This window comes from Chaetodon trifascialis, chromosome 2, assembly GCF_039877785.1.
Source record: "Chaetodon trifascialis isolate fChaTrf1 chromosome 2, fChaTrf1.hap1, whole genome shotgun sequence".
In the NCBI taxonomy this organism is placed as follows: Eukaryota; Metazoa; Chordata; class Actinopteri; order Chaetodontiformes; family Chaetodontidae; genus Chaetodon; species Chaetodon trifascialis.
The window spans coordinates 22,497,088-22,525,065 of NC_092057.1; the positions used below are offsets into that span (position 1 = coordinate 22,497,088).

General features: G+C 43.8%; 1 protein-coding gene across 4 annotated transcripts; it reads left to right on the top strand.

Annotated features, from left to right (window-relative positions):
- Positions 1-106: 106 nt before the first annotated feature.
- myh11a (myosin, heavy chain 11a, smooth muscle) lies at positions 107-27,969 on the top strand. Of its 4 annotated transcripts, XM_070991602.1 has the most exons (43): positions 107-182; positions 3,608-3,972; positions 4,359-4,515; positions 9,468-9,495; positions 13,470-13,569; positions 13,698-13,724; positions 15,641-15,733; positions 15,841-15,904; positions 16,058-16,156; positions 16,481-16,624; positions 16,740-16,835; positions 17,010-17,128; positions 17,251-17,403; positions 17,533-17,706; positions 17,871-18,044; positions 18,165-18,279; positions 18,466-18,659; positions 18,996-19,117; positions 19,224-19,293; positions 19,395-19,555; positions 19,807-19,915; positions 20,082-20,213; positions 20,411-20,617; positions 20,740-20,877; positions 20,991-21,114; positions 21,229-21,400; positions 21,497-21,709; positions 21,912-22,056; positions 22,201-22,407; positions 22,524-22,628; positions 22,740-22,892; positions 23,067-23,315; positions 23,527-23,739; positions 23,894-24,106; positions 24,200-24,361; positions 24,724-24,852; positions 24,931-25,019; positions 25,114-25,237; positions 25,317-25,525; positions 25,695-25,803; positions 25,945-26,117; positions 26,439-26,471; positions 26,935-27,969. In XM_070991602.1, the coding sequence occupies exons 2-42, from the start codon at positions 3,631-3,633 to the stop codon at positions 26,461-26,463; spliced, it is 5,832 nt and encodes a 1,943-aa protein (XP_070847703.1). In that variant the 5' UTR covers positions 107-182; positions 3,608-3,630; the 3' UTR covers positions 26,464-26,471; positions 26,935-27,969. The 4 variants fall into 4 exon arrangements, with proteins under 4 accessions (XP_070847703.1, XP_070847685.1, XP_070847694.1 ...); XM_070991584.1 differs by lacking the exon at positions 26,439-26,471; XM_070991593.1 differs by lacking the exons at positions 13,698-13,724; positions 26,439-26,471.
- The last annotated feature ends 9 nt before the right edge of the window (positions 27,970-27,978 follow it).

A 27,978-nucleotide genomic window follows, 5' to 3' on the forward strand; every position in this document is an offset into this window, starting at 1 on the left:
AGGAGGGCCAGCTCGCGCGGCTCCACCCTCGCGCAGCCGTGCGCAGTTTAAATGGTAAAGCCCTCAATCGGTCGGGGGTCATTTGGACTGTTCGTTTTTGGAGTACCTCGTCAACGCCGGCCGCTCCAAACCCTAACTTTCCAAATCCAAAGCTCCCCTGAAGGCAAATTTCTTCATACTATGTGAGTATACCGCTGACTGCAGAGTGTGATTTTAAGAGCGGAGATGCTGCAGTGCACTTGACGTCCCTCTCACACTTCTGCTAACTTTGCGTTTGAAGAAGAGGATTTCATTCTTTTGTCTGTATGTGTAAGATGATAACACGTGGAATATGATGCTGGAAAAAGTTGAATATTAATTACCGGTTAAAGACATTGTTTTAATAATGATTAGCTTTAGCTTATTAGCTGACATGTTTGATAGTGTGTCTTTGCTTGACTCTAGCATCAGTTATTCTAATTACTCGTTGAATAAAATGAGAACATTTGGGTCCCAGACAGGTGCTTTATTAGTGAGTTTATTAGTATTTGTCATTTCTACAGAATTGTATTTATCAAGTGGAGGAGACAGTGAACTGCTAGGACTGTAAAAATGATGGTGCGTTCACTGCACCACACTGCAGTTTATAGCAAGGAAGTAAGAGGAGGTTAGGTCTGAATATCTCAGTGAAGACAGGCTTGACTCTAACCATAGAGTTTCCTGTTTTCCAAATATGGTTGTATTAAGCTTCATCTGTCAGACTGTTGTGACTGAAGATGCAGACTATAATGAGAACTGAGTCCGGACAGTTTTCACATGTCACCAATCAAACGAGTATCAGTAATGGCTTTGAAGGACTTTACTTAATCTCTCTTGATAGATTTGCTTCATTTTATTCTTTGTGGTCTGCACAGTTATGGATACGAACGACTAGTTCAGTAATATCCACATTCATTTGTATGAAATGTTCATTAGTCCAAAGGAACACCAGCATTGCTTTCACTTAACTTCATTGCACTGACTGTGAATGCCTTTAACATCGAGGCATCGCTGAAACAGAAGGAAGTTTTCTGTTGAGAGTTTATTTGGTTGTCATATTTGTATTTCCCTGTAAGGTTCTACAGTCAAAGTGGGACCTTTTCTCTGTGTCGTCATTCGTCTATTTTAGTCTCTATGATTGAATTATTTTCATGCTGTAATCCTTATCATTGTACAAAGGCATGGAAATCCTAATGCGCCATGGTTTATGAACATGATGATAACAGGAAGAATGTTTGTGAGGCAGCCAAGAGAGGAAATGAGTAAAATCATTCACAGGCTCTGCAGGTCAACCTCTTTAACCCACAAATAGAAAGGTCACAAGGTCTCCTGGGTGACATTTCCACTAGTTTATTATTATTTTGAATAGATGCTCTCAAATGATTTGATTGTTATTTGACACATCATAGATTTGCATTATTTTTTTCTTTTCAGCCTCAGCCATGGAGTGATATGTTCAAAGATGCTGGCCGACATCTAATGATAGTGAGGGATTTGATCATCTTAGCAGACATGCGATACCGCTTTGAGTTGATGGTTTGCACTGATCTAAGCGAGGCAGTCAGTTTGTGTGCTGCGTAGGGCGTTCCTGTGTTATTATGAGTTGAAATTAATATTATTTTCAGTAATTTATGGTATGACTGTGAGCACATTAATTATAACTCTGGATGGGTAGTGTAGTCTCATGGCAAACAATGCATGTGGTGACACACAGAGCCTTGTGGTGGCTGTGATCCCTTGTCATCCTTTAAATTTCCAGTCAGTCTGTGTCAACCTGTTATCCTGTCAACCCCACTGCAGACAGCTGTCTTCAAGATACACAGGCTGAGTGCAAAGCTGTGTTGACACAACAGAGAGAGACAGAGACGGAAGGCTTTACAAAGGTATGAAGCCACACTGCTGAGGAAAGTTAAAGAGGCTGAAGACAAGAACTTTGATTGGTTGCTTTAGCACGAGGGGCTGTCAGGAAAATTTTCTTTTATCTGCAGAAATAGACGTTCATCAAAGCGACAGCTGCGCCCTTCCTTGTTTCCTTAGAACTATGCTCGACTCACCGGACTTATCCGCAGCTCTGCAGTTATCACAAAGAGAAAGTGTCTGTCTCCATCTACACTTCATATTTATTAAAGATCTTTCAGTAGTTTCTGGGTGGCTTGGATTTGCGGGTCCCTGGGGTACATTTATAGGCTCAGTGGCACAGTTTTACACAGTTCCCACTCATTTAAAGTGTGTGCCAGTCTCAGTGTACAGAGGGATTTGGGGGCGGGGGGGTTGAAGTAACAGCAGTTGTCTGTAATCCAGGAACCACTAAGTTTTTCTCCGGTGTAATGTTAGACTCACTGCACCATTTTGCTTGGTGGCAGACATATAATGCAGAAAGTGGTGATATATTTGAAATATTTGCTACAAAGCCATATGTCTGATTTACAGTATACAGTTAGGTTCAGGTACAACTCCTGCACTGAATACTGTTGTGCATTTTCCAGTACCTCCCATTGCAGGGACTACTCCCAGACATGCTGAGTCGTAGACACTTGTTCAGAATTTAGCCACTGCATGTTGCATTTAAAAATGAATGCCGCTAGGGGCTCATATGAAGTATAATTGTTAAAGCCCCAAGCCCCCCTCAGGCGCTCTGCCTCACTGTTATCATTTTGGAGTAAACGACGAGGCCAGCAAGAGACATACTATTCCCTATATGGGCTTTGTTTGGGAGTTCACTTGCCTTGCTGTTTAGGTCCGCAGAAAAGAGTCCTGCTCCAGAGAAGGGGCCCATATATGGTCATCACAGCACGAGACTGTAGCCTCCTCACAGAGAGGCACAGAGAGAGAGAGATGGAGGAGGAAAGACATGGAAAAAAATGGATGTTGTCAATTAAGCACTGACTTAAAGGTTCAGTATGATTGAATGCCAGTGAGCATTAGTGGTTTGGGGATAATTCAAAGCTGTTGAGAAAATGCACTGGTCTTTATTATATTCGTGAGTTAATTCAAATCAATTTCCCAGCCTCAATCTTTCTGTCTAAATCAGGGAGGGGAATTGTTTGTGCGTGTCCCTTGTGGCGTCTGTGAAAGTGTAGGGTCAAGAGGGGGTGGAGGTCTGTGAGAATGACTGCACTCTGGAAGTCCCTGATGGATGAAACATGTTAGCTCTTTGAGTTACAATCACAGGCAGGAGGCAACTTTAGTAGCATGTCTTCCATACCAAGAGACTCATCATTTACTGCAGTGTGTAGTTGTGCACAAACTGTTGTCTTTTCTCCAAAAATAAAAACAGGATACTAGCAGCAGGGTGTTTGTTTATCTATGACATGTCATATAAAGTTTCATTTGTGAAATGTATAGTCAAAGCATAATTAATATTAATACATCAATGCAATATCATGTCCTATAAAAAACATGCTGTTGAAATCTTATTTCTTGCCCTCTCATTTTCACATATTTCCTGCCTTTCCGCTGTGCTTTGTTCCCTCTTGAGTCCATTTTTTCCTACATTAGTTCCTTCCTTACTTTTCACCTCCCTTCCGTCTTTGCTTCCATTATCGTTCACTCTTTTCCAACATCCTATTCATTTTGTTCCCTCCAAGAGTTGGCCCTCCACCTCAACCCAAGATGTCCAAGAAAGCCCCAACCGAGGACGAGAAGTTCCTCTTTGTAGACAAAGACTTCCTGAACAGCCCCATGGCTCAGGCCGACTGGGCGGCCAAGAAGCTGGTGTGGGTGCCATCGGAGAGGCATGGCTTTGAGGCGGCCAGCATCAAGGAGGAGCACGGCGACGAGGTGCTGGTGGAGCTGGCTGACAATGCCAAGAAGGTGACAGTTAACAAGGATGACGTCCAGAAGATGAACCCGCCAAAGTTCAGCAAGGTGGAGGACATGGCCGAGCTCACCTGCCTGAACGAAGCCTCCGTGTTGCACAATATCCGCGAGAGGTACTTCTCTGGCCTTATTTATGTAAGTATACAGTAAAAACATCTAAGTGCGCCTGCAGTCATTTGCTCACACCCACCATGACGACGTGTAATGAAACACAGATGTTTGTATTTATACATTTGTGAGGATTTTCTGTTGACTTTATTGATTCCCTAGCCCCTAATGCTAATTTGAACCTAATCTTCTTGTCTTAATTCTAATATAGGACGTTTCTGCAAATAGTGACCCCAAATATGTCTTTTAAAAAAATGGGTGCGCTGACATTTGTCCTCATATTGCTGGATTTTTACAGTATTTTAATATTTGTGTTTTCTTTTGTCAAGTCCTCCCAGTCATAGAAATACAAGAACACACACGTGTGTTAGCAGTACTCACATACTCCTCTTCCTCATGGTCTTTCCTCTCAGACGTACTCCGGCCTGTTCTGCGTGGTGGTGAATCCCTATAAAATGCTTCCCATTTACTCAGAGAAGATCATTGACATGTACAAAGGGAAGAAACGACATGAAGTCCCCCCTCATATCTACTCCATCGCTGATAACGCCTACAGGAACATGATGCAAGGTACGATGTTTCCACCTCTCCCATCACTTTGTGATATCTACCTCACATGTTCTCCTCTGATGGAGCAGCAGTTTCATTTGTGGTCCTTTCTTTGTGGACTTTTATTGTTATCCAGGTGTTTGTGTTGTAATGCAAATCACATCAAATGAAATCAAATAAATTAACTGAAATAAATAAAATGTTCTAGTTTGTGTGTTTCTGGCTCTATTAGCTATGGGCTGGGAGCCTGTGCAGAGTTGCCCCCTACCCAGTACATCTTGTAATAGGCTGCAACATCCCATAAGTGCAACTGATTAAGTCAAATAACTCATTGACAGTTCAGACACAAATGTGAGCCTCCTGTGTTTTCATGTGATGTCTGTCAAATCGTGGTGTTTGCTTTAAGAGCTCGGTGTAGGCGAGCTGTGGTATCAGCTGTGAAAAGTCTCACTTCTGCCTGAGTGATGACAGCTGAGAGCATTTAGCTCTGTCACGCTGACAAAGTGGTTAATAAAAACCCCAAACCGGCCTGCGCTGTCAGGCTCGATAGCTTGAAAAGCAGAACTGTGTTCATCACTACGTACAGTCCACAGTCAGCCTTGCAGCTCCACCTGTCTGCCAGTACAAAGTAAGCCGGTCACGGAGTATGAAAGAAACGAGCACAAAGGAGCGTTTTATGGCCGATTTGAGAGTCAGTGTCTTGTAGAGGTGACGATAGTGGCATTGGCAGAGTCGTGCTTACAGTAAATGGCTCTTGGATAGCCCTGCAGTGGTACGGCTTTAGAGCAGCTGGTTTCCCAGAGAATCTGTTCCTTGTGCCTCCAGGGGGTCGTGCCCACTGGACTTCATGTTGACGTGAGGATACTCTCTCAGAGGAGTTGACATCTGGATTGAGAGATGGGTGGAGGGCAGTCAAACATTTCCTGTTCCAGCAGCCTCCCCTTCCTCATTCAAACTTCCTAAGTGTATTTCTTCCCTTGTGGTCAGTATAAATACCAAAGATACTTTCTTGTGCGAGACATGAGAGTTTAAAGGTCTTATTAAATGGGTTTGAGATTTTACTTTACTTTGGTTTGATGAGATTCACAATGAAGCAGGATGTTTGGACAGGAATTACGGTACAGTTAGGAAGTAATTGTTTGGGGAGTTAAAGTGGAATTATCCAATCTTACGAAACCATAGCAACCAAGCCCTGTGGCAGCGAAAGGAGCTGCCAAAACTGACACGAATCGGATGTCAGCTTGCCGTTTTGCAGGTTATCTTTACTTAAGCCGTCTGTCCATCCATGAAAGCGTATGTAATCACATGCAGATATTTCCACAGAGCCCACAGTCAGCCTCCTGCTGCCTCTCTCATCAAATGGACACACTAGTAGAAATGTTCATGAGCACTGAATCTGATATACCTGCTCACTCTTTCATGTCAGTTTGGATGACGTGGAGGATCTGACCAAAGAAACAAGCATAAACTTGTCTTCAATATAACACAGCAGTGCAGTTCATCTTATAGGCTTAGATCAGGCATGTCCAAACTATTCCACAAAGAGCCGTGTGGCTGCAGGTTTTTCCTCCAACCAATCGAGAGGATGCAGTGTGACCAATCAGCTGTCTGAAGACTGAGATCAGCTGATGAAATGAGTCAAGCCTGGTGTGCTGCTGCTTGGTTGGAAAGAAAACCTTCAGCCACTCAGCCCTTTGTGGAATAGTTTGGACATGCCTGGCTTAGATTGTTTGTTAGATTTGTTTCTCATATCAGATCTTTAAGACAGTCTGCACTCTTTATTTGCAAATTATCAGGTTGGATTTGTGTGTCCACACATCATCAGCCTATTTTTGTGGATTGCTGTGGTGACAACATCGGCATCAGTAACTCTATAGGCTGGCGACATGGCTTTCCAACACAGAAGCATGAGAAATGCAGATCCATCGTTTCACTTTCCAAACAATCGTGGTGTCAAGTTGAGGTGCAGAACTCCTCCTTCGTTCCAGACGGCTCTGCTTGGAGCAGCGTGTATGCTGCTCAGCTGCTCTGATGCACTTCTGTCTCCCTCTGGATTTGACATTGTGTGTGTCGTGTTGCGAGTGATGCAAAAGACATTTTGTAATCTGATTTGAGTGGCCAGAGCATCCAGACTGAGACACACCTGTAGAATCCAATCTGATGTCCAGACTTTCTCAAATCAATCTGGATATAATCAGGCAGTCTGAACAAGGCCACAGACAGCTCAGTTTGCCACGAGCATTTCACCGTCATGTAAATTATTATTATGCACTCCAAACTGATCATTGATCTGAGTCACTGGAATATATTGCTGCTACCTGTTGTACTGATGTTGTCACTTCTTGGCCATCTTCAATTTAAGCATTTTAGCTATGACACACACACACATACACACACACACACACACACACACACACACACATGCACACTGACTAAATAATACAAGTGTGCTCAGAGCTAACATCAGAGCTTCGAGTGGTGCTGAAATGATAACAAAAATCTGGAAGCTCTTATTCATGTGGAAAGAAGAAGCTTAAGAAATGCAGCTGCAACAATATCCAGTTCTAATCCATGGATGTATATACTGTAATGTGTGAATGTTAAGATTGTGTTCAATTTGCTGAATGCTTTTGGCCTTGTCATGATGAATATCCGAAATCTGTTTCAATGCTTCATGCTGCCTCAGACTTCAAGAATGCAACTGACACTGATATGTGTACAGTGGAGAGCTTAACGTTCCATCAGGCTGGTACACAGGAAATTATTGTATTTACTCCTACAGCTATGTTGTGTAAACAAGTTGTCACAAGTAAACAAGAAGGGGGTGGATTGATAGGTGTTTGTCTTGGTGTTTGGATTTCAGTCCGTCAGCTCAGCCCTGCAGAAGAACCCATACAGCCGCAACTTGGAGACTATTTTCAGTTTATGCGAGGGCGCTAGGTGCACATGTAAAAGAGTGTGTCTTGATTTGCTGCATTTATTCAAGACTAAACAAATCAGATGTTTGCTTAGCCTCATGATGTATTCAGTCCCATTCAGTTTTTTTCAGTGCTTTTTACAACAGTGAGGAGCAAAAGTAACAACAGCATTGTCAGGTAATGCATGCAAAAGGAAAGATAAAGGCAAACTATAAAAAGGAGGTCATAAACACTTCAGATCAAGTGAATCTTTAAAATGACTTTTAGGACGTGCCAGAGATTTTACTCCAGTTACCCCTTAGGTAAGAAAGACAAAGACTCAAAGATGAGTCACCTGGTATTTTTAATCCAGACATTGGCACAGTCTGCAGGGATTGTCTGATATGGGTTCAGATTTCTGTGAGGGCCCAGATGTGGGTAGCTACTGTCCCTAATTTGCAAGATTTTGAAGAAGAGATTACCTGCAGGTTTGGATTTTCTTGTCTCATGGTGTATGATCTTTCAGAGAATAAATTATATCGAAGAACTGTGACGCTTCAGGACAGTCCTACAGTCTTTATGTAGTATAAGTGCTTTCAGGAGTCCTCAAATATGAAAAGGGTGAGACTGAAACTATACATCTATGAACCCCATTTGAGCCTTTATTGCGTAACATTGTGGCTGGCAGAGAGTTGTTGTTGTTGACGCATTGGTGGGCTTTCCCATGAGGTAATGACGAAAGACATGGGATGTTATACACTCAGTGCTGTGATATGAACAGTTCACATGTTAGGGTGGAAGTGGTGCATAACTACAGCAAATCCAGATAACGCTCCTAAGCTTTCAAACAGTCTTCTCGTAGTCTTGGCTGAGAGCCCATTCCTCCGAAACTGTGCTTCAGTCTTTGATGTCCACGAGAGAAAAATAGGAAATTCCCGCGGGGAGATTGCTGTCCCCTTCAGCAGATGACTGATGCATTGTTTTCTCTGCTGCATGTGTGTATTTACACACATGACAGGCAGGTGCAAAGACATTGACACTCACATGTTGTCAGATTTTGGGTCTTGCTTTACTGAGTCAGTGTCATGAAAATATTCTTTAAATTTAGCAGTGACAAAAAACCTGTATTTGCTCTCTGAGTGTTGTTCTTGGATGTTTTTAAGACTTGGCCACTCTCTCTCTCTCTCCATCTGCCTTAATTAGGAAGTGCAGAGAGAGGACAGACCGCATGTTGTGTACGAATGTAAGGAATGGAAGCAATGAAACAGCAGCCAAAGTCCGAGAAACAGCATTCATGCTAGTTTATAGTTCAGGACAGGCTGCGCACTCTAACTGTGTGTGTGTGTGTGTGTGTGTGTGTGTGTGTGTGTGTGTGTGTGTGTGTGTGTGTGTGTGTGTGTGCACACTAACACAGAGACGTATGCGCACACACAATGATAAATCACAGTATGAAAATGATGACGCTGCACTTAAAGGATCGCCTTCACAGTCCGCACATAGGATCATTTTTGCAGTACCACTTCAAACTGGCATTTACTGAGAAGTTTCATGTCAAGGATCAACTACAAAGTTATCTCTCTTTCAGCAGTGTTCCCCCAGGGGTGGTTTGTATTGAAGGGTAAATTTCCAAAGTAGCCTTACATGGACTCAGTGTTTTCTCCCAGGAGACGGTATAATGACTCATTGCTCAGCACATTCAGAATTGATTTTCATGGTTAAAAATCAAAGTACTTGTGGGACTTACATGTATCTTCAGACACGAGGGAACCTTCACAAACCTCTAAGCCTTGAACTGAGTTCGAGCTGGTGTGCTACATTTAACACTACATTGATCTTTATTCCTGGAGAGGCTTGTGGTTTCACATGTGGTATGTACAGTAATGTACTGAGCTATTGTGCATGGCTGCACAGCATAATCCTTGTAATGCATCTTTGTAATTTGGTCATTGCAGATTCCTTTGGTTTACCACATCATTTTTATGCCTTTATAAGTGATCCGGACACTGACATACTGTGTATTTGTGAATGAGTTGTTGTAAAATGTGTCTAACAGTCAAACTTTCTTTGCTCTGACAGATCGTGAGGACCAGTCCATTCTCTGCACGTAAGTAAAATTCTGTTGACTTTCCTTAACCTTTTTCCTGGACATCACATTAATACTAGAGGGAGGTTTGCATGTGTGTATGTGTGGAAGAACAGTTACATAATGCTTGTGTAAATACAGAGTTAAACAAATGACATACCTCTCTGGTCCCTCAGCACTCAGCCTCAACCAGCCAGAAATCATTCATAATACAGCAGTGATTTTTTTTCACTGGCGGTTGCTGGCTGTGTCCAGAATGTTTTGGTTTGTTACATTATGTTGCAGTGAGTTGTGTGATGTGTTCAGGAGGAGCTAAACTGGACACGAGTGTTAATGCATTCGCTCCCAGTGGGCTGTGGCGCCGCTCTCCTCACAGACCCTCGGTCAGGAAGTATGCCCTGCATCCTGATGGGAGAACCAGATTAGCCCTCCAAATGTTTGGCCTCTGTTTTTGTTTGTTTCTTTTGGGTTTTTTCTTCAAAACTAATTATTGGGAACTGGGGCATCAGACATCCAGGGACAAATGGCCTCTTTTAGTCTGGCAGTAAGAGCCTGATTGTTTGAATGGGATGAGTTAATCCAGTTTAATGCAGAGAAAACAAAGTTGATTAACCCATCAGTTTATTTTTCTTGTCCTGTTTTAGTGACTTTATAGGCTTTACATGTTGTATGAATGTGTTCCCAGGCCATGATTCATTTCAAATTTTCTGCATTGCCTAATTTTTTAGCAACTACTACGACTCAGGTTTCTCTCTAGAGACTAATTTTCCACTCCCATACTGTGCTCTATATTTATCTCTGTCCACCTCCACTGAAAATGCACCACATGACAGGAGGACTTTTATGCTCTAAATCAAACTAGTTGAGACAGACCAAATATGAATGGCAAAGGTTCAACAGTAAGTATCCCTAAATGGATCTACAACTGTACAGTGACATGTTTTCTTCTTTCAGTCCACTATAGTCATTTAGGTTGGCTGACTAGTATCAAGGAGCTGGTACATTTTCACATACAGATCGTGTTATTTCTTTGATTAGTTTTAAGTTAACAGTGGCACCTTTGCTGCTCAACATCCAGTGGTCCCAGTAAAGGATATGGAAGGAAGGGCTCTTCCCCTTCAATGCTCTTTCTACTCTAAATTTACAGCACTGGTGCCACAATGCTGCAAACTCTTTAATCACATCAGACCATTTCCTCAACTATCAAGCTTTCTTTATCAGAGGGAAGCTTTGGAAAAGTTTGTTAGTATTCATCCCTGTCTGTACGCTGAAAAGTAATGGAAAAACAGAAGGATTATTTCAAGCATTCACGTTAAAATGTCACTTTGAGCTACAGCTGGTCTCAGTCTGGAGCCATATATGGCAGAAATGTCTCTGCTGCGATACATGGAATGTCATGTATGACGTTTTCCTCCTGCATGTGCATGTACACGTGTTTAATTGCACTGTACTATATGTTCGTTGGCAGCATTGTTTTTACAACAGTCCACCAGGCCTTGCATCTTTATGGCATTAAGTTCAGTAGACATTTAGAAGTATTTGTTATTATGTTGTCCGGAGACTTCTGTAACTCTAATTTTAGGGATTTCCTGTTTTAATTTCGCTTGTAAGAATCGCATTCTTCTGTACTGACAAAAGCACAGACCATCAGAAATGCATGATGGCCGAGCTGGCGACAAAGCTGTTGTGGGATTTCTGGCATCCCTACACCAGCAACATTTGCAGTATAAAGAGCAACCTTCATAATAAAGAAAAAACAAACAGAAACAGAATACCAATACCTCCATCTGGAAACAACATCTCTTGATGACTGGTTTCTTGATGATGTCTGATGTTAAGAAATTATCTACTCCACTTGCAAACAAGAAAAGATAATTGCCAAACACAGGACATATAGAATGAGGGTACAGATTGGCCCGCACACTCCAAAAACAACCAGAAGTATTTACTACATTATAATAAGCACTTTTTTTTAGCAATTTCCTCCTACAGATGAAATGATCTGGTAAGATTTCTGAGACTCTTGCTGCATAAGTCTGATTTCTTTTTGAAACTGTTTTCACTCCTCTGCATATCATGCAACACACAGATTAAAAAGTAATTTCCCCACCTCCTTGTATTATGCATTGATGCTCATGCAGGCATAAAGACATTCCTTGGCTAATCATGGCACCTCTCTAACACCATGACAACACAAAAACTTAGCACACATTGCAGACCTCTTCTCCTGGATAGCATTAATGTTTACATGGGTATTCTTGGTCACTGAGTGTATTCTGGTGATTTCACCCATGATTATATTCCTCAGATTCCTCTACAAAGTAGCAAGAATGTGACATGGGAAATAGCTGGGAGCCAGCTTAATCCATTCTTGAGATGATGACATTTCATCTCAGCAAGGTCACCAGTTTCCTTTGTCTAATATTCATTCTGTGTGTGTGTGTGTGTGTGTGTGTGTGTGTGTGTGTGTGTGTGTGTGTGTGTGTGTGTGTGTGTGTGTGTGTGTGTGTGTGTGTGAAAGACTGGACTGGACAGTTTCCATAAAGTGGCAGGATATTGCTTACGAGTGCATATTCGCAGCTGTTTCTGACCCTGTTAAACCAGTGGATTTCAGATGTCGTATGTCCTTACTGAACCTGAGCAGGACAGTCATTCCTCTCAGACCTGCCGAGCCCCCACGCAGGAAGCGTCCCGTGCCTTTTATGGACCCATGTCTGAGGATGTGTCTGTGTGTCAGACTGCTGGCTGGTGGTTCTGGCATCATTCACTTCTGTCTTTCTAAGTGTCCAAGTTCATTTTTTGGAAAGAATGTGTTCCTGCTTCTGTTTGAACAATTTGAGTTATAATTTTCTTTTGACAGATAACTTCATTTTTACTTTGAGGTTTCTGACTAGTTTAGCGGCATCTATCATTCAAGTCCTAATAACTCTTTTTTCCCACTATATACACACTGATTTTGTTGCTGTGAAGTATCAGGCCATTAGTTCTGTGCTGCTTACAGACAGCCAAGGAATAAGGAATAAATCAACATCTGATTTTTGTGAGATATACTTATTCACTTTCTTGCAGAGAGTTAATACCATATTTGTGTCTATACTGTAAATATAAAGCATCAGCCAGCCGCCTGTTAGCTTAGAATAAGGGCTGGAAACAGGGGAAAACCCAGTTAAGCTGCATACCACTATTGTTGCATACACCCTTCTCTCTCCCCGTGTTTCCTGTCTATCTCACACTGTCTACTATCAATTAAAGGGAGGAAAGCCAAGAAGAATCTCCTTCATGGGTATCTAACATTTTCACATTAAAATGTCTAAAAACTGTGCCTATGTTCTATAATTTCTTGAGCTGTGTTCATGCATTATCGCAAATGTTTCCAGCAATGTTCAAACCCAAAGAAATGTATAATTTCATTCAAGGCAGTGGTGTGCCTGTCAATGGCATCATATCACCTTTACCCCCTGTACTTGCTATAAATTTGGGCAAACACAGGAAACCAGATTATGCGTCAGAGAGTGAGGAAGTCAATAAACATGGCTAAACAAAACGTGAATAAAACTTCAATACGCTAGCTCGTCCATAAGCATTGCAGCCTGAGTCACATCAGTTTCTTCTGCAATAGTGGCAACAACAACTCCCATGATACCACACTACACTACAGCCAGGTCTGATGTCTCCCCTTGTTTCCAGTAACAGCATTAATGCTCTAAAACGGGTCAAAGGGGTTTGTGTTTACAATTATGAACATGATAGTTGGTAAAAAGGACATGGGCATACAGGGATCGGTGTGTAGTGAGCAGACTGAACAATAACATTGTGCTTTGTGCCAGACGTTGGTGCTCTTATCTCTGCTGCACATGATTTCCATTCAATTAAACTGAGTTATTGAACTGTGAATAGAGCACCCGTCAGTGCTGCTTACCTTCATGTTCTCTCTCATTCCCTTTCACTATCTCTCTTCTGCTCCTTTTAATCCCCTTCTCACTTTTCCTCTCCAGTGGAGAGTCCGGTGCTGGGAAGACAGAGAACACCAAGAAGGTCATCCAGTATCTGGCTATGGTGGCCTCCTCACATAAAGGCAAGAAGGACAGCAGCACTGTAAGTATCTGTGTGAAGACACCATGCTGTATTAAAAGGTTCGGATCTGCCAGCCAGTTCCCTCACACTTCAACTTGTGTGGCAAACTGCCCGGTTTAATCCTGTATATCGCCATTTCCTCCAAATAGCAACAATCAGGATCACAGTTTGCCTACGTGAGTAAAGGGGAATGCCTGGAGTGTGTTTTTGTGTGTAGTGTTTGTGTGTGTTCCTTCCGTAGGTTAGAAAAGTGCATGAAGATAGTGTCACTGAGTTACCCAGAAAAGTCTCTTTTCTGTTTGTTTTTTCTTACACCAAGGGTCAAGATCCCAGATCTTCCTGTTCTTGCGTTAGAAGGCGTTTACCCTAACATTCGCCATTTCTGTATCTTAATCAACAAGAGCTGACCTAGGCTGCATGATTATCATCATAGTACTGACCCCAGTCACTCAAGTGTTCAGTGATGGACGTCTAGTGCTGCATACTCCTGACCTGGTTTACCATGTTGAGTTTGTGTCAACCATCTTCTTATGAACACCCTCTCACTGCCACTGGAGATGAGACAGGAGCCTCCCTGGCAGTGAAAGGGTCTCTCACAGATCAATGAGCACAGTGTGAGCATGCCCATCTCCTGTTTTTATCTGTCAAACACAACGACCCCTCCCCCTTCCCTCCCAACCTCCTCATCCTCCCACCTGCCATTTGCCCTGAAGTACAGCATTGGCTGTCCTGTAGTGTTAACTGGATGTTGAAAAACATCTATGTCATGAGACAGTATTGACTCTTCAACCCCATGGCTTGGATAAAATGAGCTCAGTCGATCAAGCTCTTTTTGAACAGCATTGCAGACAGGATCATGCCTGAGTAAGATGGTGTCCCGGCTCCTGATGAGATGTTGATGGTTTTTGGTGTTGTTCCGGCATTGTTGTATAGGAAGGACTCATTTGCGGGTCAAAACAAAGGTCACCCTCAGGGCCTTTGCCCCAGAGGAGGCAGCCTCCAGCAGGCTGTCCTCAAGGCTCCGGTGGACCTCACCTAAACAGAAATAGCACCAAGTCGATCTCTTTTCTCTGTTCTCACTTTCTCTCCTCACTCCTTAGCTATCTGCTTGAGCGTTTTATTTAACCAGTCTCTTAAGAACAAGCCTTTCCATCAGCTGTCATGCCATTTTGCTGTGCTCTATTTCTCTTGTTCTTTTCTCTCCTTTCTTTCCCCCCCAGCAACTTAAATTAGCAGGACCCTCCTCTCTGCTCTGCCAACTCTGAACTGCACCTCTTCAGCTGGTCTGTATCTTTCCTGTTTTTCCTTAAACGTTTAAAACAGATGAACTTTTGATGACACTAATAGACTTCTTATGAAATCACTGCTTTGTTTGTTTTTTATTTATCTTTACATTCTGAGTAAGAATCAATTTCAGTGAACACAGACTAGTTAGCAAATGTGTGAACATGTCCATCATCATCATTGTGTTCTTGCATTATTAACTCAGTTTGTGCCCTTCTCCTCTGCATGGCTTTAGCTTGTGTACACCGTAGCTGAAGGGAGTGTTTAAGGTAGAGGTCTGCAGACCTTGATGCTAGGCTGACACAGGCCCCTTTGATCAGGTGGATTAGCTCGATGCAGAAGGACGGGGTGTCTGCCTCATTTACAGACCATCACCCAGCTCCACCCACCGCTCTGCAGGCTCTGCAGCGAGTCACACTGGAAGCAGATCGCAGCCGTTTGTTCATCAGAATCATTTTAACTCGCCGACACATTGAATGCATTGAGTGCACCTCACTCTTCCCTCTCCTTCTCTGTTTCCACATCATCAACAGCAGCTTCTCCTCATTTTAACAGTTTCTCTCAGAACAGCTGAAGTCTGTAGGCCATGGTATGTGTTACGTAACGTACTGAAGAAAATCAGGATATTTATTTATATCCAGTCATATCAAATCCTTCATCTTGTCGCTCACCTGCCAGTGGTAATATTCTGAAACCTTCCCCAGCCCATACCCACCTTGAACCACTTCATCCACACCAATCATCATCTACTCCATCTACCTTCCACAACCGACCAATGTGTAATAGTGATGTTTCTGTATATCACTAGGGGGAGCTGGAGAAGCAGCTCCTGCAGGCCAATCCCATCCTGGAGGCCTTTGGAAACGCCAAGACCATCAAAAATGACAACTCCTCCCGATTTGTGAGTTTGCTATTTTACCAGACAACTTTTTTACAATTTAGATTTTGTGCATGTTTTGTTAGTCACACCAATACATCCTGGAACATCTTTGCTTATCTCTCTCTCAGGGGAAATTCATCCGAATCAACTTTGATGTGACCGGCTACATTGTTGGAGCCAATATTGAGACTTGTATCCTGTCTGTGTGGCACCTGTAGATTATTATTCTTATTTATGCATGTTTTTTTTTATCTTATTCACATAATTGATATCACAGAGGAAGAAGTAGATTTTGCATATGTAGTAGGTACTGCACATGTATTCTTTAACAGCTGACACTGTCAGACCTGCTGGAGAAGTCTCGCTGTATCAGACAAGCAAAGACAGAGAGAGCTTTTCATATCTTCTACTACATGATCGCCGGTGCCAAGGACAAACAGCGCGGTCAGTTAAAATATACTGCTTTTCTCTCTTCCATAATCTCAGTACTATTACACATGCAGAACAGTCACTGCAGGTTAACTGACCACATGTTGTACATCATCACTGTCATGTCAGACATTTCTCAAATTGAAACTTACAGAGACAAAGGGGAGACAGTCATGGCTTCAGTTTGACTGTCATGCCTTTTACAAATCTTTTTAAGGCCACGAGATTTTCCTGAACTCACAGAGGTCCGTGTAATCCCTCTGAAGTTAAACCATGATAATGAGGTTAAAGCTGAGAAAACACGGCCTGACTGTTTAACTTTGTGTGTTATATTTTCAGAGGAGCTTCTTCTGGAGCCCTTCAGTAATTACCGCTTCCTGAGTGCTGGCCACGTTCAGATCCCTGGCCAGCAAGACGATGAGTTGTATGAAGAGACCATGGAGGCCATGAATATCATGGGCTTCACCGAAGAGGAGAGACTCGGTATCAGTGATAACTCATCTTACAGTAACTCATCTTGGCAGGATTAGTTTGCTTGGAGTGGGATTAGGTAGGGTGCCACCACTGTTTCTTTAACTGTAATATCACCATGTTTCAGATATCCTGAAGGTGTGCTCCACAGTCATGCAGCTGGGAAACATTGAGTTCAAGAAAGAGAGGAACCAGGAGCAGGCCACCATGCCAGACAACACGGGTTAGACACCAGCGTTTCTCACTTGTTACCGTGTGGTTAATAACTTATTCCGATTTCACAAAGTGAAACGTAGATTTCAATTCATTTTATCTACAGCAGGGAAACAAAATATCTGCTCAAAGAAAAACAGAAGAAACGCACTTAAGTGCACCAACATATTTTTTCTGTTTCTAGCGGCCCAGAAGGTGTGTCACCTGCAGGGCATCAATGTGACAGACTTCACCCGTGCCATTCTCACCCCTCGAATCAAAGTGGGCAGAGAGGTGGTGCAGAAGGCACAGACCAAAGAGCAGGTACTACAGGGAGGGCACTGTGTGAAACCATAAGAACAATAACACTGATGCTGCATTTAATGAACACTTCCCGCTCGCTCGCTCTTATCGCTCATCAGATATTTTCTGTGTGTGTGTATTAGGCTGACTTTGCTGTTGAAGCCCTGGCTAAAGCTGTGTTTGAGCGACTTTTCCGCTGGATCCTGTCCCGAGTCAACAAGGCCCTGGACAAGACCAAACGCCAGGGAGCCTCCTTCCTGGGAATCCTTGACATTGCCGGCTTTGAGATCTTTGAGGTATGGACATGTTGATCACTGACAAGTCAGAAAACAATCAGATGTTGTGTAGCTTATTAAACACAAAGGACAGACAAAAGTGTTCAGGCATGATATGTATTCTTCAGTTCTGTTTTTTGGTTGTTGCAGGACAATTCCTTTGAGCAGCTGTGCATCAACTACACCAATGAGAAGCTGCAGCAGCTCTTCAACCACACCATGTTCATCCTGGAACAGGAGGAGTACCAGAGAGAGGGCATCGAGTGGAACTTCATCGACTTTGGCCTTGACCTGCAGCCCTGCATTGAGCTCATTGAGAGACCAGTGAGTAGCAGTGAGACAACAAAAGCACAGTCATTTAAATCCACTTCATTCATTGGCCAAGCCAAGTACGTTCTCCTGCCTAGTGCAGATGTTTTGTGATTTAGTGCGATGTGTCTTAATTGAAATTGTGGTCAAACTTAGTGATCGGTGTGTATTCTCTGCAGAACAACCCTCCAGGCATCCTGGCCCTGCTGGATGAAGAGTGCTGGTTCCCCAAAGCCACAGATATCTCCTTTGTGGAGAAACTCCTGAACACACAAGGGAACCACGTGAAATTTGCCAAACCTAAACAGCTCAAAGACAAGACAGAGTTTTCTATATTTCATTATGCTGGGAGGGTGAGTGTGAGGGGATGAACTGTATATAATGGGATAACAGCATGATATATTATCCTCTGTTGAGGACATATGGTTATAATTTGGGTAAGTTCAAAAACATTGATGTTGTTTTGTTTGTAGGTGGACTATAACGCCACAGCCTGGTTGACAAAGAACATGGACCCTCTAAATGACAACGTCACAGCGCTGCTCAGCAACTCCTCCAGCCAGTTTGTGCAAGACCTTTGGAAAGACAGTGAGACAAACACAGCTTTCTAACAATGGGTTACATTTATATATGAAGGATGAATCAATGGCAATCAGTTACAACCATTTTAAATAGAATTTCCAATTTAAAACTTTTAATTTGCATGAGAGACACGTTAGCATACTAAATGAATACATTTTTCCCCTTAATGTAATGATGTGTTGTCCATTTCAGCGGACAGAGTGGTGGGTCTTGACACAATAGCCAAAATGTCAGACAGCTCCATGCCAAGCGCCTCAAAGACCAAGAAGGGGATGTTCCGCACGGTGGGACAGCTCTACAAAGAGTCTCTGACCAAACTTATGACCACACTGCACAACACCCAGCCCAACTTTGTCAGATGTATCATCCCCAACCACGAGAAGAGGGTAAAGAAAAGTGCAATGTCATTAACACTAGAGTCTCTTAAGTCTCTCAAGTTCCTTTCAAGACGCAGTGTATTTGACACAGTGAGAAAAAACGTCAGTATCTGAAATGTTTGACCAGTCAGATTGTTATAGAGAAGGCCAGCTGCTACCTGTCTGTGGCAGACTGATGATCTGTCCAAGGTGAATTAGTCTCTCCAGCTCCCTGTAACCCAGAAGGATAACTGATCCAGATCCATTTTTAGAAAGTAATAACAGAAATCCAGCACTTTCATCTCTTGCATGAGTAATATATATGTATTCCTTCATAAAATCAAATTTAAATCCTCCTGTCCTCAGGCAGGGAAGCTGGACGCTCATCTGGTCCTGGAGCAGCTGAGGTGTAACGGTGTGTTGGAGGGGATCCGAATCTGCCGACAAGGATTTCCCAACAGAATTGTCTTCCAGGAGTTCCGCCAGCGGTGAGTGGTATCTAAGGACACTCATTAACTTATGAAGTGCTTATGAAGTTTAGAATATTTCCGTAAACCTTTCTCAACATCTATCTGTCATTTTCCTGTCTGGTAGTTATGAGATCCTGGCTGCTAATGCTATCCCCAAAGGTTTCATGGATGGCAAACAAGCCTGCTGCCTCATGGTGAACACATAAGTTCAAAATTCCCCTCCATCAAAGTTCTTTCAGAGATTTTCATACCCTGTGTGAGCCTCCTTTTTCTCACTGATCTCCTGTCTGTGCAGATCAAGCATCTGGACTTGGACCCTAACCTGTACAGGATCGGACAGAGTAAGATCTTCTTCCGCACCGGAGTGCTGGCCCAGCTGGAGGAGGAGAGAGATCTGAAGATTACTGTGGTCATCATCGCTTTCCAGGCCCAGGCTAGAGGCTTCCTGGCCAGAAAGTATGAATATACAAGCCTCCTTTCACATACTTCACCCACTTATGAATTGCGCTGTCTGTGTTACCCTGTTCACAAGTTTAGTATATCTTGTCTTTTAGACAGTATTTTGGCCCTTTTTATTTAACAGAAGAGGGGGGCTTTCATGACTTTTTGGTACATTTTTGCTGTTTTTATTGCTATAAATTTGAAAAAAGGAACACGTTGCTTTCCATTATATATGATATATTGGTTTCACTGTTGTATTTCTGAAGGGCATTTGCCAAGAGGCAACAGCAACTCACAGCCATGAAAGTGATCCAGAGGAACTGTGCTGCCTACCTCAAACTAAGAAACTGGCAGTGGTGGAGGCTCTTCACAAAGGTCAGCTCATCATTCTGCATAGGAATGCATTTAAAGCACGTTGATGCTTTTCCCATATTTTTAATGTTGTCTTAGAGCTAATTATTCATGTAAATTAGAAACGTAGCATTACATTGCCTTAACCACATTTTAAAATTTTGATGTTGCTCATCTTCCCAAACCACAGGTCAAGCCTCTGCTGCAAGTGACCCGACAAGAGGAGGAGATGAGTCTGAAGGAGGAAGAGCTGCAGAAAGCCAAAGAAGTCTCTGTCAAATTTGAATCTGAGCTGAAGGAGATCACCTTGAAACACACATCGGTAAATGAATAAATATACAACCACATTTCTTCCTTCTGCTTTCACTGTCACAGCCATTTAAACCTGTGTGCAAGTACCCTTCCCATTTTCAGTGGTTATTCAGCCCATGAGAGAGACCAAGCTCCTGTTTAAGGTCTACCAAGAATCTACTGACAATGAAGCCAACCCCAATTTTTTTTCCTGTGCGTCTGCTTCAGGTTTTGGAGGAGAGGAACGCACTGCAGGAGCAGCTTCAAGCAGAGACAGAGCTGTATGCTGAGGCAGAAGAGATGAGGGTTCGACTGGCGGCTAAGAAACAGGAGTTGGAGGAGATCCTCCATGAGATGGAGGCAAGACTGGATGAAGAGGAAGAACGTGCTCAGGCTCTGTTAGTGGACAAGAAGAAGATGCAGCAGCAGATGCAGGTCTACACATCTGTCTCTTGTTCATAAGTTATTGTTTCTTGTTGCATCCTATAGATAAGGAGCTTCACTGTGTTTATGCTCCCGCTCAGCTGTGTGCTGAAGTTAAAGTATTCTTCATGTAGGAATTGGAAGAACACTTGGAGGAGGAGGAAGATGCCCGCCAAAAGCTGCAGCTGGAGAAGGTCACCTGTGAAGGAAAGATCAAGAAGCTGGAGGATGACATCCTGGTGATGGAGGACCAGAACAATAAGCTGCTGAAGGTAAATGTGGTCAAACAGGCCTTTATATTTGTCAGTCACTTATTAATACAGTTACTGTATCGAAAGAAGAATGTAGATTTCTGTAAATTAATGACCTGTTCTGTATTTTGCAGGAGAGGAAACTGATGGAGGAGAGGATTGCAGACTTCAGTACCAACCTGGCAGAGGAAGAGGAGAAGTCAAAGAACCTCACCAAGCTCAAAAACAAACACGAGTCCATGATATCTGAACTAGAGGGTAAATCATCTGTCACGCAACAGCAACACACAATGTTACCAATATCACAAACAGTCATACTTGTTGTTTGGAAAAACAGTTATGCTAAATGATGTCGCTCTGCTGTACTTCCAGTCCGCTTGAAAAAGGAAGAGAAAGGTCGACAGGAACTGGATAAAGCCAAGCGTAAGTTGGAAGCAGAGTCGAATGACCTGCAAGAGCAGATAGCTGACCTGCAGGCCCAGATCGCTGAGCTCAAAGCCCAGCTCGCAAAGAAGGAGGAAGAGTTACAGAACGCCTTGGCCAGGTGAAGCACCACATCAACATTTAACTTCTTCGATGTTATTTCTTGTTTCTCTCAAACTAATAAATTTCCTTCTCAATGCACTCTTCTTCCTCTCAGGTTAGAAGATGAGACAGCTCAGAAGAACAATGCTCTGAAGAAGATCAGAGAGCTGGAGGGACACATCTCCGACCTACAAGAGGATCTTGATTCTGAGCGGGCAGCTAGGAACAAGGCCGAGAAAATCAAACGGGACCTCGGGGAGGAGCTGGAGGCTCTCAAGTCCGAGCTAGAGGACACCTTGGACACCACTGCCACACAACAGGAACTACGGTCGGTCATACAATGTTGATACATATATTAAGAATTTACAAATATGGGGCAATTCATGAAAGAGAAAATGAATATTGAAGGCCACCACTGCAGCAAACCAAGAAGCAAAAATATTTTTCTTTGGTGTTAGAAAGCTTGTCTACAGTAAAGGTGTGTGACAGAGGCTAAATATGACAAACATCTGCATGATCCATCCATCCAGGGCCAAACGTGAGCAGGAGGTAACCCTGCTGAAGAGAGCCATTGATGAGGAGAACCGGACCCATGAGTCCCAGATACAGGAGATGAGACAGAAACATACCCAGGCTGTAGAGGAGCTCACAGAGCAGCTGGAGCAGTCCAAACGAGTAGGCCTGCATCATTTCATACAGCGTTAGAAATAATCAGGTGTCATTAAGCTTGTTTGTATGCTGATACTGTTTCTGAAGGGCAGTTTTTTTTTCTTTCTAACACACAGGACATTGATCTTGTATTTTCTCTCTTCTGCTCAGGTGAAGTCAAACCTGGAGAAGGCTAAACAAGCCCTGGAGAAGGAGACGTCAGAATTAACCATGGAGGTGCGCTCACTCGCCCAGGCCAAACAGGACGGGGAGCACAAGAGGAAGAAGTTGGAAGGTCAGGTGGCAGATCTGCAGTCACGCTTCACCGACAGCGAGAAGCAGAAGGCCGAGCTGGGGGAGCGCTGCTCTAAGATCACTGTAAATAACTACCAGTAACTGAATCAACACTGTGATTGAAAACAGTCTGCCTTTTTAAAAGCTTCTACACTCATGTGCTGAAATGTCCTTGAAACCTCATCTCTGTCTTCAAACAGGTTGAACTGGAGAGTGTGACAAACCTACTGAATGAAGCAGAGGGCAAGAACATCAAACTGAGTAAAGATGTTAGCAGCCTCTCCTCCCAGCTCCAAGACTCACAGGTAAAGTTTAGAGCTGAAGCAGTGTATGTTATAATCCCAATACACTCCTCTTCTGTGACAATTAAGTATACTGCATGATGCTTTGACCTTTGACCTGGTGTGCTGCTACAGGAACTGCTGGCTGAGGAGACGCGTCAGAAACTGCAGTTCTCTACAAAGCTGCGGCAAGCAGAAGACGACAAGAATAGCTTGCAGGAGCAGCTTGAAGAGGAGATGGAGGCCAAGAGGAATGTGGAGCGACACGTGTCCACCCTCAACATCCAGGTCAGAGTTCAAACTAGGGGTCAATTAACAAGAGATTTTAGTGATGTTACTTTAGGAGATGCACGCGGGAGGCCTGAAGAAGTTGGCAGAGACACTGAAGGATGGACAAACCCCAGAAAAAAGATTTATTGTCTTCATAATTAGTGTCTTAATAAAGGCTTCTTCTGTCCACAGCTATCGGATTCAAAGAAGAAGCTGGAGGAAATGATGGGAAACATCGAGCTGCTGGAAGAAGGTAAGAAACGCCTCCAGAGAGACTTGGAGGCAGCGAACACCCAGTTTGAGGAGAAGGCCTCTGCATATGATAAGCTGGAGAAGACCAAAAACCGTCTGCAGCAGGAGCTCGAGGACACGCTGATGGACCTGGACAACCAGAGACAGAATGTGTCGAACCTGGAGAAGAAGCAGAAGAAGTTTGATCAGGTCTGTTCAGTCAGAAAACTGGTAACACTAAGAGATAAAAGCCATTAAAATACTTAAGTGTAGCGCTTTTCACTACAGACTATTCACTCTTTATATACAACATTTAAAAAAAAGACTCATTAATTACACATTAAAATTTTTGCATTTCTGTATTTACTGTGACCTAAAACAAGTGCTTTCCTCATGGTTTTCTGTCCTCTCTGGTCTCCAGATGCTGGCCGAGGAGAAGAGTATCTCCAGTAAATATGCAGATGAGAGAGACCGGGCTGAAGCCGAGGCCAGAGAGAAGGAGACCAAGGCTCTGTCCCTGGCGAGAGCTCTGGATGAGGCCCAAGAGTCCAGAGAGGAGCTGGAGAGAGCCAACAAGGCCCTGAGGATGGAGATGGAGGACCTGATCAGCTCCAAGGATGACGTGGGAAAAAATGTTAGTGCTGGAACAATGTTTCATACAAAACATCACTGAATGTGTCACGCATGAGACTGGGGACTTACTTCAAAGTCCATGGTTGGGCTGGTCGATTGTCTGGTACTATTTACACCAAAATGTAGCAGTTAATCTGGCAATGTATTGATGGCAGGTCCACGAGCTGGAGAAGTCCAAGCGAGGCCTGGAGGCCCAGGTGGAAGAGATGAAGACCCAGCTCGAGGAGCTTGAGGATGAGCTACAGGCAGCTGAGGATGCCAAGCTGCGTCTGGAGGTCAACATGCAGGCCCTGAAGGCCCAGTTCGAGAGGGACCTCCAGGGACGAGATGAGATGGGAGAGGAGAAGAAGAGACAGCTTGTCAAGCAGGTAAAGAGGCATGACCCTGTGATTTGATCCACAGTAAGAGATTGTCTCACCAGCTGTATGCGTAGTCTGAGCAATGATGCATGTTGACTGCAGGTTCGTGAGCTGGAGACAGAGTTGGAGGATGAACGTAAGCAGAGGGCCCTGGCGACAGCAGCCAAGAAGAAGTTGGAGACGGACATAAAAGATCTGGAGGGACAGATCGAAACAGCCAGTAAGGGACGAGAAGAGGCCATCAAACAGCTCCGCAAGCTCCAGGTGAGAGGGAGGGGGCAGAGGAACTGCACAGCAGGTTCAGCACAAGACAAGTATTTGTCTAAACGTGGTGCACTTTTATTGGATCTGATTTTGGATGCACATGTTTGCTTTAACCATTTACTGCTTTTTTGATATTATTTTGTACATGTGCATGTTGGAAACCTTTCTGCTGGGACCTGTTACTTACTGTATGACTTATGAGTGGGGCGTTTCTGTGCTGGAAACTCATACATGTAATGTTGACATCAGGTCAAAGCTCTAGCCTTAGAACTGTAAATATACCTGGTAGATAAACCACATCCTGATGCTGATGGTCTCATCACTCTTCCTTTTGCGGTCTCCATTTCTCTTCGTCCCAACAGGCCCAGATGAAGGACTTCCAGAGGGAGCTGGAAGATGCCCGTGCTGCCAGAGAGGACGTGTTGGCCACTGCAAAGGAGAGTGAGAAGAAGGCCAAGAGTCTCGAGGCTGAGCTCATGCAGCTACAGGAGGTAACACATTTGACTCTTGCCAAGGCAGCATTGCTGGAGAACAGAGGCTTGACATAAAGGATTCATCTCTGTTACTAGGACCTGGCTGCAGCTGAGAGGGCACGGAAGCAGGCGGAGGCCGAGAGAGATGAGCTGTCCGATGAGCTGGCCAGCAACTCCTCTGGAAAGTGGGTGGAGATTTGCCCCCGCTGCTTTGTCTGTGAAATGAACGCAGTTGACAAACGGTGGTGACGTTTGTTTTCTGCTGTACTCCACGTGCAGGTCAGCCTTGGCAGATGAGAAACGGCGTCTGGAAGCTAAGATCTCCCAGCTAGAGGAAGAGCTGGAGGAAGAACAGAGCAACATGGAGATCCTCAACGACAGGCTGAAGAAGAGCACGCAGCAGGTGACCGGACAGGAGCAGCTGCTTGAGTCAACAAAGAGCTCTGTAAGAGCAGACGTCTCACTCCTCTCCCCCTCCACAGGTGGATCAGCTGAACAACGAGCTGCAGACGGAGCGCAGCACCTCCCAGAAGAACGAGAGCGCCCGGCAGCAGATGGAGCGCCAGAACAAGGAGCTGAAGGCCAAGCTCCAAGAGATGGAGAACCAGGTCAAGTCCAAGTTCAAGTCCTCCATCTCTGCCTTGGAGGCTAAAGTGGCACAGCTGGAGGAGCAGCTGGAGCAGGAGAGCAGGTCGGCACAGAGAAAGTCAAAGATTAAGTCTGATAAGATGGTTTTGTGTCAGTATGCTCCTGCAGAAGAGTGCTTTTCAGTTCCATTATCATAACTCTCTTTCTATTCTTCACCTGAGAAGGTTTAACATCACTGGTATTACTCACTGAACTCTTTTGTCCTCTCTCAGGGAAAAGCAGGCATCTGCAAAGACTATACGCCAGAAGGACAAGAAGCTGAAGGACCTGATGATGCAGGTGGAGGATGAAAGGAAACAAGCAGAGCAATACAAAGACCAGGTGCGATCACTTAATGCAACCAGCACAAGTCCATACATGTTTCTTGTGTGCACAGACAAGACATAGTGTCCAGTGCACTGGGATTGTTAGCTGGGATGGTCAATCGAAAACAATGCTATGTTGCCTCCAATGGCTCACCAGGGTGAAAAGGCAAATGCCCGCATGAAGCAGCTGAAGCGGCAGCTAGAGGAGTCGGAGGAGGAGTCTCAGCGTGCTACAGCTGCCCGCAGGAAGCTGCAGCGGGAGCTGGATGAAGCCACCGAGGCCAATGACGCCATGAGCCGCGAGGTCAACTCTCTCAAGAGCAAACTCAGGTAGGACCAAGCGCTAAAGAGTCTGTCTTTCCTCTTGTCTCATTCACCTTTGTGACATTACAACAGCACACAGGTACTGTAGTAAGAACAGTGGACAGAATGGTAAACAGTCACTATGTGGAGGATGTCTGCGAGTGAGTAAACTATGCATATCATACATCTATTCACACAGAATAAATCAACCCAGATAGTGTTGACTGTTCTCAGGTCAGTGACATGAGTCGTCTTCAGGGTTGCAAACACATTTAAGGCATTCAAATAGATTTAGCATGGCAGCCTTGCTGAGCACAAGCAAAACAACGGTGTCCATCTCTGTTGCAGAGGCAACCCTGAACCCAAGGAGTAACACAGCAGGTACCTCTGCGCCTAAGAGTTACCCCATCACCATTTCTTATTAACTTATCATAACTTTTCATTGCCCCGCATACACTCCTAATGCTGTCACATCTTTCATTAAGCCTAGCTGAGAGAAATATGGCTCATCAGCTCCCATGATTTCCTTAGAATAAGTTAAATATTGGGCAGCTAGTGACTTTTCCATTCCATCAATTTCTAACTGGGGGCCATATTTTTCTCAGTGCTTGGTTTGACTGCCATAAACCGAACTCATTTTCCTGAACCAGAGGTCAAATGAGTTACAAAGATAACCAGCGTGCTTAACCTGTACCCCAAGCATAACCTGTAAAGTCTGCAATTCATCAACACCGAGTGGTTTTCAAGCAATCTTCAACCAGCTCAGTCACATACCACTTCTCTCACCCCAGGGATATGTGTCTGTGTTTGCATCTGTGTCTTGTGTGCATCTGTGGCATTGTAGACGTGGAAATGAGCCCTCCTTTGGCAGCACACCTCGACGTATGGGCGGAGGCCGAAGGGTGGTCGAGGATGCCTCAGAGGAGGATGCCGACTCCCAGAGCGACTTCAATGGTACCAAGTCCGTGGAGTAAGGCATGTCAAATAACTAGATTTCAGATTCCCTGCCAGGGCCAGGCCTGCAACTTCGAAGCCTATCCAGTTCTTCCGTATCACTTCAAAACGTATATTCTCCTATTTCCAGTAGTGTACTGATCTGTCTTCTTATCTCAGCACCTTTTCTCGACACACAATAATCAGAAAGACTTGATATCAACTAGGGGAGGTTGTTCTGGTGGCTCTGCTGATGTGTGATTTGCTGTTCCTTTTATTTTATTTTTTTTTTATTTACACTGTTTTGTACTGCACTGAATGACCAGGTTTTGTACACAAGAATAGGCGCCTCTAATTACCACGCTAACCTGCCAGCAAAGCCTCGGGTCTCCACAATAAGTCACCTTACAACTTAAAGCAGAGACACCATGTAAATCTCTTGATCAGTAGCTATTATCAGCGATTGTTGTCCTATTGCCTGTGACTGCTGTTAGTGTTTCAGAGCAGCACTGAGGTGGCTTTAACAGACTGGATATGTCGAAAGTTATTTCTGTACTCAAGTCTGCATCCGGTCAGTGCTGCCATTTGTACCCCAACAAACAAATATTTAGCTGTTAACCATTTTCTAATGTCACCGTTTTATATTATTTGCACCTGTCTTGTGTCCAGGTATGTTTAGATTATTTTAACTAAAGGGTCAGAAGTGTCAGAATGTTTTAGGTCGGACAAAGTTTAGGGTTACCCCAACTATAAAAGTTTTCAACATTGGGCACTTAGCAGCACTTAATTTTATACATTTTTTTTAACTGTACATGTTCAAAAAGCCCCTGATCACCTGAAACTAACTCATTCTCATTGATCATGTTATATGTAACCAACTGATGTTTACATGACACCAATCCTATCTATTAATTGTTGAACCACCTGCACAAGAATAAAGATCTTCAAGAAAAAA